Source organism: Festucalex cinctus, chromosome 16 (genome assembly GCF_051991245.1).
Source record: "Festucalex cinctus isolate MCC-2025b chromosome 16, RoL_Fcin_1.0, whole genome shotgun sequence".
Taxonomy (NCBI): domain Eukaryota; kingdom Metazoa; phylum Chordata; class Actinopteri; order Syngnathiformes; family Syngnathidae; genus Festucalex; species Festucalex cinctus.
The window spans coordinates 24,228,795-24,239,889 of NC_135426.1; the positions used below are offsets into that span (position 1 = coordinate 24,228,795).

The 11,095-nt window shown below is 41.0% G+C and overlaps 1 protein-coding gene across 1 annotated transcript; it reads right to left on the reverse strand.

Annotated features, from left to right (window-relative positions):
• Nucleotides 1-355: 355 nt before the first annotated feature.
• Nucleotides 356-10,176, reverse strand: hgfac (HGF activator). Its single transcript, XM_077500186.1, has 14 exons — nt 9,896-10,176; nt 9,757-9,808; nt 9,542-9,635; nt 9,332-9,405; nt 7,900-8,043; nt 6,852-6,983; nt 5,705-5,815; nt 4,652-4,826; nt 3,874-3,971; nt 3,486-3,747; nt 2,377-2,516; nt 2,053-2,193; nt 745-887; nt 356-598 (listed from the first exon to the last, which is right to left on the reverse strand). The coding sequence occupies exons 1-14, from the start codon at nt 9,944-9,946 to the stop codon at nt 425-427; spliced, it is 1,791 nt and encodes a 596-aa protein (XP_077356312.1). The 5' UTR covers nt 9,947-10,176; the 3' UTR covers nt 356-424.
• Nucleotides 10,177-11,095: the final 919 nt, after the last annotated feature.

The following is an 11,095-nucleotide window of genomic DNA, read 5'->3' on the forward strand; positions in this document are numbered from 1 at the left end:
CACACCCTCACCCCAATGTCCCCGCCTTTGAAAACAACAACAAAAAGAGCAGCGTGGAAAATGGCGTGACCACCCAAAAGAAACGCATACTTTGCATACCGGTGCGTTGTAAAAGCTCGAACACGATTAGCCAAACACTCCGCTTGCTGTGCGCAATTTAAAATGTTTTGAGTTGTCATTTCTGAAATGTTACATTTTAATGAGATAAATGTTGTTATCCAAAGGGAATAATGTAGTATGACCATACCGGAGTTTTTATGATAAAGTCATGATATACTGTAAGAATAAAATGATCATTTTTAAAATGATGTGCTAAGTGTTTAATCATCATTCGTTTCCAAAAGTCAGTCTTTTATTGTTTCACAGTTGGAGAAAGGTCATCAACAATCAACAGCAAAACAAAAAGCAAAATATGTAACTCTTTTCACGTCTTCTTGGCTTTCCGTCTGATCACGGAATTGATCCAGTCCATGTAGTTGGCCACTTTAGTGTAAACGCCCGGTTTCCCTGAGCGGCCGCAGCCTTCGCCCCAGCTGATGATCCCATACAGGAAGTTGACGTCGTCCTTCGCACAGGCCAGCGGGCCCCCGGAGTCCCCCTGAGCAAAAGTGCATGCCATATCTTCATTAGCGACGGCAGTCCTCTTGGCGCAGCTAATTGCTAATCTAATGTGAATTGTTAATCTAGCGCTAATTGGCAAACTGGCACGTAAACAAAAACAAAAAAGTCATGTCACCGTCTTACCTGGCAGGCGTCCACACAGCCGTTGAGGCCAGCACAAATCATGTCTGCGGTGACGTGGTTGCCGTACACCTCTGGCCTCCTGCAGGTGTCGTGGCTGATCAGCCTCACTCCTGCCTCCTGCAGGCTGGAATAACCGTCTGCTTCTGTTAAAAACAACAAACTTCAGTCATTCACAGCTATATGCTGGTTCACATACTATATCTCGAACATACACGTGCATTCGAGGCTCAGTTTATGGGTCATATGGGCATTCTCAAGGTTTACACAGTTGTCAAATTCCTGTCCTCGAGGGCCGGAGTCCTGCATGTTTTTGAGGTTTCCCTACTACTCCAACACACCTGATTCGATGATCACAATCATTATCACGCTCCTGCAGTGCTTGTTGATGAGCTGATCGTTTGGATCAACTGTGTTGGACGAGGGAAACCTCTAAAACATGCAGGACTACGGCCCTTGAGGACCAGACTTTGACACCTGTAGAACTACCATGCTCATTGCAGTTAACACGTCTATAGCTTTACGTGTTCCATCTTAGCATAAAGCTAGTGGACGTCTCGAAATTTAATCATCTTGGTTTATGGGTCAGTTTTACACTTTAAAATCAACTGGGTGTGACAAACAGCTTGGAGCAAGCACACTGCGACTTTTAATTGCCCAAGCAATTTAATGAGAACAGGTGTGACGGAATACTTTTAAAATGGTGTTTTAATAAGTTGCAGTGTTTTGTGTTCACATATGTTTACAATGTGTTTAACTCATTCACTCCCAGCCATTTTCACAGTAGCAGTCCCGTTCGCTCCCGGCTGGATCTTGACTGATTTTGCAAGGGCCTCAGAATATTGTGTTCTATTGCTATAAAAGCATGGAACCTACCAAAAGAAAGATGAAAGTATCTTCTTTCATCAGGAAAAAAAAAAGTGTTTCTATCTGTTTACGTTTTGCAGCAATTAGCATTAAAAGAGAGCTAAGTTTCATCAGTTTTCACAAATCTATTTAAAATTGTAAGTAATTTAGCTTTTTTTCTACATGGCCCTGGTCGATCTCCTTTACTCTGCTGCCACCTGCTGGCCGTTTGTGTAATAACTACCATTTCTGCAACCGTTCTTTGCAGTTGAGAGGCTGCATCAAAGCCTTCTGTATGCTCTAGCATAAAAAAACACGTATAAATACGTCTTTGGGACACTTACAACATTAAAAAAACGTATTTATACGTTATTGGGACTAAATGAGTTAAAAAATGTTATTATTTTTTTAAAGGATGAAACTGTTTAAAAATACAGTATGTACAGTTTGCATGGTCTCACTCACTCTCATGCATGCGTCCCCAGCCACTGATGGAGCAGCAGTAGTTGTCCGGGAAGGCCACGCCTTTTTCAGGAAGACAGACGGGCCTGATGAACGGCGTCCGCTTCACGCAGCGGCCGTCTTGCTTCTTCAGTTTGATGAGAACTGGCCCATATGGGAGGAAAAGAAAAGAAACAAACGGTAAACCTTTTTTTTTGGGGGGGTTTGTTTTATGAGGCGAGGGGGCGGGCGGGGACGCAGCTGCTAAGTGACGCACAGCTGTGCACGCACGCATGAGGTCACTTGGGTTTGTGTGATTCATCAGCGTGTGTGTATGTGTGTGATTACCGATGTCATGGAGCGTCGGGTTGAAGACGGAGAACTGTTTAGGAAAGATGTACTTGTCCACTCCGAAGGTGCGTGTGTCGGGACCGCTGACGTTGAAGTGGTGCTGGCCGAGCACCACGCGAAGCTGCGACATCAGGGGGCTGATGGAGTCAACAAAATCACACGCAACCAAAATCGTCACAAGAGTTCTCTGGACGTTGGAGTTAGAAATATTCCAAATAAGAAATTTGGGGGAATTAATGGGAAATTGGGGGCAACCATGATACTTTTATGAAATCTGGTTGTTTTAGGCAGGATTATACTTATATATATATATTATACTGAGGGTTAGTAAAACTACACAATCACATCTGTAGAGTAAATTTAAAGGCCCGGTATGCCGGTTTCACTCAGGAAAATGCACTTTTTAAAACTCTCTCAGTCTACACATCTGGGTTTATGTTAATCTTTGGTGGTGATTTACTACTTACTTTAACTCTATTTAGAGTGGGACCTAATAGACTCGGTTTTAGAGTAATAGATACACCTGGAAGAGAGTAAAATAAAAAATTGGAAAAAAATAAAATAAAAGTGACTCAACGGTGGAGGAACGAACTCATGACCTTCAGCTTGGGAGACAGCCGATCTACTCCCTGAATCAACTGTTAGTATATCGCTCCATGATCCATGGAATCTTAACTTCAAGAGAACAAAAAAAAATATATTTGGTCTCTTGGAGAAAAGCAAACTGTAGGAGGGGCATAACTCACGTGGTAGTGTGGCAGTCTCCCAAGCTGAAGGTTGTGGGTTTCTTCCTCAACCCTTGAGTGACTTTTTTATTTTTTATTTTTTTTATTTTACTGTCTTCCTAGTATAAATTTACTCTAAAACTGAGTCTATTTGGTCCCTCTCTAAATAGTCAAATTTACTCTACAGAATTTACTGTTTAAGCTCTGAATTGACAATACAGAGGCTCAAATCTGACTGGTCCAAAAATCCAACAGACGCATCCTTGCTTGACTCCGAAAACCAATACGATTTCCCAATTTCCCACCAATACGCATTCCCAACGAGGACGCAGAATCATTTCCAAGTGGCCAACTGGTTTTGCGAAGAAGCGGTCGACATACTTGCGGAAGAAGCAGTGCGCCGCCGAGAGGACCCAGCAGGAGGCGATCAAGGTTCCGGCACAGAAGTCGGACTGTCCGATATAAACGGCCGCCATCCACGGGTGGCTTCCCGGCAGAGCCGAGTTTCCGCCCATGATCCTTACTCTGGCGACGGACACCCGCTTCTTGTGCTTGGTCCCGCAAACTGGCTTCTTGGCCGGCACCGAGCGGTCCGAGTCCCCCATGGGGAGCGTGTTGAACACGTTCATCCTACGGGAAGACGCTATGCAAAGAAATGAATGAGTTCGCTGCACTATGTTCATTTTCATGACAAAAAATGTTGACTTTTTTTGGTGTCTTTTTTTTTTTTTTTTTCAATGAGTGTATTTTCCTCAGCATGTGTACTCACACACTGGCATCTTGCAGGAAGGCACTGCGCAGTACTCCCAGGAGATGGCGCCTTTGCTCAGAGTGTAGCACCACGGCATCTTGTCTCCATCGGGATTCCTGCACACACAGGCATGTTCTGACTCTATTTACATATTTTGGACGAAAACTATTCATGTTTTTATGTTCATGCCAGTCAGATTATTTGTCAGAATTTATTTTTAAAATATTTTGTGGGATTTTTTTTCCTGTGACTACAGATTTTAATTTACAATACATTGTAATAGAAAATTTCTGTTTATTGGTCGTTCCCGTCAGTCAGTTTCAGAAATATCCTGCCCTGAATCTAATAGCAAAAAAAAACCCCAAAAACACGATATCGATGCCCCAACCATTTTTTTTTTTTATAAATGCCTATATTAGGAGTTGAAATCATATACAAATCTACAAACTATGATCAAACAATGATTTGATTTTGAAAAAACCCCCACACTGAAATTGCTCGTTTACATCATGTACATGCACATGTGGCCGAAACTTTGCCATTTCCGACTACATCCCAAGCTAAACTGAGCACCTCCATGACATACAAAGCTTGTCTCTCATTCAAAATGTGTAACTTAAGCATTGAATTCCACTCACAGGATACATTCAAAACATGAACACATACATGCTGTAATAACAATTTAATTTTAAATGTTCAAACACGCTGGCTTTTTTTTTTCTTCCCCTCATTAATGCCATCAACTTAGAGAGCCAAATGATCAGGGAACCGCTGCGCATGCACACAATGTACACACCTGCAGTAGGCATGCTCCCCGAGGCCCCTGAGGGGCGCGGCAGCCACCGTGCCGACATGGAGCTCGTCGTACAGCAGGTCCGAGTTCCACGGCAGGCAGCGGGCGCCGGACGCCGTCGTGGACACCACGCCTCGGTAGCTCGTGCCCCGACTGTTGTAGCACTCGCTTTCTGGCTCTATTTTGAGGGAAAAAAAAAAAAGAAACCAAAAAATGATATATTTTTACTTCAATATGAAAAAAAAAAAATGTTGAAAAACACAAATTGAGCGCCTTTGTTCACACCAGCAGTTAATGTGTATAATTGTGACATGCCGCAAGCTAGCTAGCTATGCCTATGCCCTGAAATTGCACCTTCCATTCAGACTAGCTTGACTGCTTTAGAGTAGGTATGTAACAATAAGCGCGATATCGTGATATTAAAACTGCCACAATATCCTCGTCGTCATGTTCACGATATTAAAATGCAACACATCTGTAAAAAAAAAAAGAAAAAAAAAGTCATGTTGATTTCCATTTGTGCAGTTATAGCACCCTCTGGTGGCTCGTTTTTTAGTGCAATTTTCATTAGAGATGTTTTGGCCCTTCTACGTTTAAAATTTACACTAATTGTCAGATGAAGGGGAATGAAATGAGTCAATATGTGGAGGAACTCAATGTGTGCGTGTATTAACAACATAACAATAATGAAACATAATAATAATAATAATAATAATAATAATAATAACACAATATTGTGCTTTTTTATTTAATATGAGCTCTTTTTTTTTTTTTACAATAATGTGACCTTTTTTAAATACCGCCAACCGCCCCACAATATCGTGATAATATCGTATCGTGACGTTTGGATATCGTTACATCCCTACTTTAGAGCGCCTCGTTGTCTGCTATGAGTGTGCGCACCTCATGCAGAGAAAGACAAAAGCGAGGTGGGCAGAAAACATTAAAAGGCAGTCAATGTGTGGACCGAGGACGCGCATCATGGATAGATGGCAGAACAGCGAGGAGCGGGAAAAGAAAGTCAGAAGAGTGACTGTCAGATTTGTTGACACTTACTGAAGCTACAGTGCGGTCCACCGTAGCCATGTCTGCAGTTGCACACCTCCTTGCCGGTGGCTAGGATCATCCGACATGCTCCGTCATTTTCACACGGGTTCGAGCGGCACTCTGGATGCATAAATTGTGTGATGTCAGGCTGTGTATTGAATACCGTCGTCATTTGTCATAGAGGATAAAGAATATATGCATGTGTGCACGTTCGATGGTAGCATTAGCATTTCAGTGTCAGTTTCCGTTTATGTTAGCATTAAGAGAATGTGGGCCATTCTTAAAGGGGCAGGATGCAAGATTCAGAGTTTTTGCACATTTGCGACCCCTCTGGCGAAACGTGGAATGGACCCCAGCGACGCGCACACGGCCAGCAGCGTGCGCGACTTTTCGGGCACGAACAAACCTCCAAGTTAATCGAACAAACGTAAACACGGAGCACAACGCCTTTTTCATGGGCTTAATAATGTGCCAAAGAGGGTAAGAAACGTATTCATCTTCCAGGTACTTTGTATGTTAAACTAATTTTGAGTGACAAAAGTTTACGTAATTACAACCTTCCAAACGTAAATAGTGCATCCCGTGAATTCGATGACATTGAGGATAGCAGTGCGTTGCTAACTTGCTAATATCATATATACCATAAGTGCGGAGACATTAGTAAGCGACCGTGTGGTAGTTTTATTCTGCACTGCCAATCATAAATAGACCCTATCGTATTTTCGTTACGCTTTATAAATAAAGTTGAGTTGAGAGTTGAGTTGAGTTGTGTGATGGTTGTGCATGAAATATGGCGGCGAGTGCCCGGTCAATGATGCTTGGAGCCTTAATCAGGGTCCCTTTTCTCCCATGATAAGATCAGTTTAGCTCGAGGAAGCGTGAAAGCACCTCTGCGGTTTCACTCCTTTCTGCCGTAAATACCCATGAGCCCCCCTCCACTCCCCCCCTCCCACTTCCAACGGACCTGTGGGTGTGTCCAAAAATACCATTCCTTAGTCACCGTGAGTCATATAATCTGTCTTTTCTTCCGCCGTGATCAAAGGAAGGGCGTGGGGCCTGTTTAATATCTTGGCCAGGAGCTGAGTATATTTCACGTGCGCTACCGTCAGTGTCGGTAACGAAAGCAAACAAGACGGCCGTGTCGCGTGAGTCTTACTCATATAGCGGGCTCGTTGGCACTCGACGTTGCCGCCGACGCACAGGCACTGTTCCACGTTGCGGAGGTGAATGCGGCCCCAAGACTCGCCGGCATCATAATGGCGCAGGTGTACGGTTTCGTAGCACTGTTCTAAAAACAAAGCAAAAAAAACAAAACAAAACAAAGGGGAATGAAACAAAAGAAACCTGATTGTGCAGTTCTGGACTGCTTTTCCATTCCATAGTGTATTTTATATTTCGAGAGTAGTAATTCAGTGGAGTTGATGCTGTTTTTTTTTTTCCCATTTAGAATTTTTATTTTCTATTTAATACAGAGCTCTGTTTTCATAAACATTCCGTCCTACATTTGACAGTTGAACATAAGCAGTCAACACTTGGATTCATCATTCAGTCTTCTGACTATTTAGCTGCTTAACTCATTCACTGCCAGCCCAGTAAAAATGGATCTTTGACGTCGGGCTGCTCGATTATGGGGGAAAAATAATAATCAGGATTATTTTGGCAATAGTTGAAATCACAATTATTCAAACGGTTATTTATGTTTTGGCACAAAACAAGAAAATGTTTAAGCGTTTAAAAATATTAGGTCCAAATTAAAAAAAAATAGAAACACTATAATTAAGTTTTGGAGCAAACAGAATTTCTAATAATATATATTTATTTATGTTCTCAAAAACGTGAAAGTTGGAGTGCAGCATATGTACTGTGCTGTAGAGCAATATTTTTATTTTTATTTTTTTGATACAAAACAAGAACATTTTTAAACATAAAAAAATATTAAGACAAATACAATTATTCGAAACACTATATTTATGCAAGTTCCTTTTGGATTAAACAAAATTGATCAAATTAATTATTTTAAAATTAAAAAAAGATGCACATGTATAAATTTAAACAAATCTTTTTAGTTTGTGAATAACTGAAATTATGATTAAATTTCGATTAATTGCGCAGCCCTACTTTGACGTGTATAGCCGTCAATGGCACTGAATGAGTTTTAAAGAACAGTCAGTAAGAAATTGTATTCTCACACGTGGCATACTCACTGCGCTCGCACAGTCTTCCGGAAAAACCGTCAGGACACGAGCACTCGAAGGCGAGCCCCCGTGGGATGAGCGTGCAGATGCCACCGTTTTGACACGGCTTCGCCTGACACGGATTGGTCATCCTTCGCGACGCGTTGACAGAGACTGCAGGAAAAAAAGCAAAGTGACTAGAAAATGTTCAATATCAGCATTTAAACACGAGTGCGTTCAACCTATATATTTTTACATTACATTTTACATGATTCCGTTTTTGCGGTCTCACTATATTAGTTTTTTTTTTTAAATTGTGCCAATCTAATTTTAGGTCACTGATTATTATTATGATTGGATTGCAGGGTTTTGTTGAGATCATTTTTCCTCATGGATTAATGTCAGCATAGATTTACATAGTAATAATAAGTGTTAGTCAGAAGAGAAAAAAGTACATAAAAGACAGAGAATGTCCAAAATTTGGGATCATTTCACACTTCATAAAAAAATTCAGTGCAATTTGTCTACTGCAAAATAGAATTGGCTTACACAACTGCACGTCTCTCATAACGTAAACATGAATTTAAAGTAATTTAATATATCCTACCACTGGTAGTTATTAGGGATGTCACGATAAGGGCAATAATCGTGATATCGCGATATTAAAACTGCCACAATATCGTCGTCGTCATGTTCACAATATTTAAAAGGAACACATTTGTGAAAAAAAAGTCAGGTTGATTTCCATTTGTGCAGTTATAGCACCCTCTAGTGGCTAGTTTATTAGTGCAGTTTAATTTTTATTAGGGATGTTTTGGCCTTCCATGTTTAAAATTTATGCTAATTGTCAGATGAAGGGGAACCGAATTTACTTGTCAAGCGATCAATTCGTGCTTGCATTAGCAAATAAGGGCCTCAATATTGTTAGGAGAGATTGTAGGCGGTTATATGCATTGCTGTTATGTACAAAAGCACAATATTGTGCTTTTTTTTTTTAAGTATGTGCTCTCTTTTTTTACAATATTGTGATCTTTTTTTAAATATCGCCAACGCCCCCCCACAATATCGTGATAATTATCGTATCGTGACCTTCATATTGTGATAATATTGTATCGTGAGGTTTTGATATCGTTGCATCCCTAGTAGTTATAAACAATTGGGTTAAGAATGTGCGGAAGTTTATGAAGCTTTAAATTAGATAATAACATTTATGGTTGCAACTTTGTGGATTTTTCGCCTGCTTGTGGGGCAGTTGTGCAATGTTGCCACCGTGATGCTCTACGGACTACTGTGCATAGGTTAACTGCCATCCAGTGGAAGACATTTTCATTGTTCTGCATGTCACTGGCATAATAGATGAACAAACAAATAGATCGTCTTTGGACGGCACAGTGGTTGAGAATCAATGACATGCATAAACAAACTTTTTGAAGTGTAGCATACTGAGCATATTAATGCTAACCATTGGGCTGTCTTCGTTCAGGCAAACAGTACCCCCACTTTCGGTCCCGGTCAAAATTAGATGTGAGAGAGCACCTGTGAGAAAACAAAAGAAACCATACAGCACTCTTTGAGAATATTTTCCATCATAAGTTTGTCATTTCTATTTAATACAGAGCAGGAATTCATATTTCGTTGACTATTTTCCTGTCCCTCCGCCTTGAGGACTTACCACGGTCTCGAGGCGAGGACGGTGATACAGTGGTGATGAATTCTTCCGCCCTGGCGAAATGGAAGTGCGCATTCCTTGCCTGACGTGGTGACAACTTGTCCACCAGAGGAAACAAAAAGTTTCAACATTTGACTCTCAGCGTTCTCACAGTTTCCAAGAAACAAAAAGTGTGAATGCTTGTCTCTCAGCTCTGAAGTCCATCAACGCGTAGTTACCTTTTTGACTCTTTGCATACGTCTCTTTGGAGATAACGGTCTCGTGCGCAGGCTGAAAAAAAGTGCGCACTTTATCACAGAAACACTCATGTTGATCTCTTTTTTTTCTTTTTTTTTTCTTAATGTGCGTTCGACTTACCCCCTGTATGCTGAGAACGAATGGAAGAAAAAGCATGAGCTCATATGTCATGGTGGAAGTATGCGTCGATGTGCCGCGGTAAGAAAAAAAAAAAGAAAAAAAAAAGGCTGCCGTCACGTCATGTGTGGAAGTTTGAAGAAGCTTCTCACCGCGCTTTTACGTGAAAGCGTGGATCCCTGCAAGTATTTTCGTGTCCCATGTTGAGTAAAGCCCTTGCGTCATCATTGGGTTTGTCCATGTTGTGGCATATTCCGCCACCTCCCGCCCGGTGCTTCCCCCACGGACGCGCCGCACACTCTGCCTTGCCTCAACCCTGACAAGCCCCCTCACAGACCTGCATGGGGTGGGGGGGGGCGAAGTGGTGTGCATGGGTGCTCTCTCAGGACGGAAGTGCAGCCTTCATCGGCTTGTTGCTGATGCATCAGTTGATAGCAAGCCATAGTTTGGATGTTTGAAAAAAAATGCCTATGTATGGGGATTTGCATTTAAAAAGAATGGGAAATTTTCAGAAACTCTCTAAAAAGTTGACAGTAAGTTTTTATGGCAATTTCAGATGGGTTGTTGTGAAATCCATTTTGAGATATATTCGACATGGTGCCTTGAGATGCGCGTTTAATTCGTTTTTTTATCAGCATGCTTGTATTTCAAATCATCTTGGAATGAATGAAAACGCCATTAATGCGTTGGGCATTCCTGCAGAGACATGCTGTGTCACGAGAAAAAAAAAAAAAAAAAAAAAAAAAACACATTACATTATCCAACCTCCTAATTTCCACCAGCTGTCATCATGCCCTCGTCCAGATGCCAACAAGTTCAGTTGACAAAGAGACGGCTGCACCACTTAATTAAGCAACATGTTGATTATTTTCAACGCAGCAGGGAGGAAGTCGTTAGTTTACAAACAACTCAAAAAGGAACGACAGCCATTGAAGATTTTCTTTTTGTTTTTTCTTTTTTTTTTTTTTTATCAACTTCAACCACAGAAGCAGAAAGCACAGGGAAATATTCAGCCATCAGGAATCAACATAGGAAGCACAATGGAGGAACTCATTTGTTGAACCTAAACAAATTGAATATTTTGGCTTCAAATAAAAGTAAAATTTTGAAAGAAAAAAATATTTGGAAGCAAATATGGTTGGAAAAAAAATAAAAATAATATATATATATATATATATATATATATATATATATATATATATA

Coding starts and splice junctions, on each gene's coding strand:
- hgfac (XM_077500186.1), bottom strand. CDS start 9,946: ATGACATATGAGCTCATGCTTTTTCTTCCATTCGTTCTCAGCATACAG. Junction 2,517..3,485: donor GCGCACTGCTTCTTCCGCAA/GTATGTCGACCG, acceptor TGACTCCATCAG/CCCCCTGATGTCGCAGCTTC. Junction 888..2,052: donor CTGGGGACGCATGCATGAGA/GTGAGTGAGACC, acceptor TGTTTTTAACAG/AAGCAGACGGTTATTCCAGC.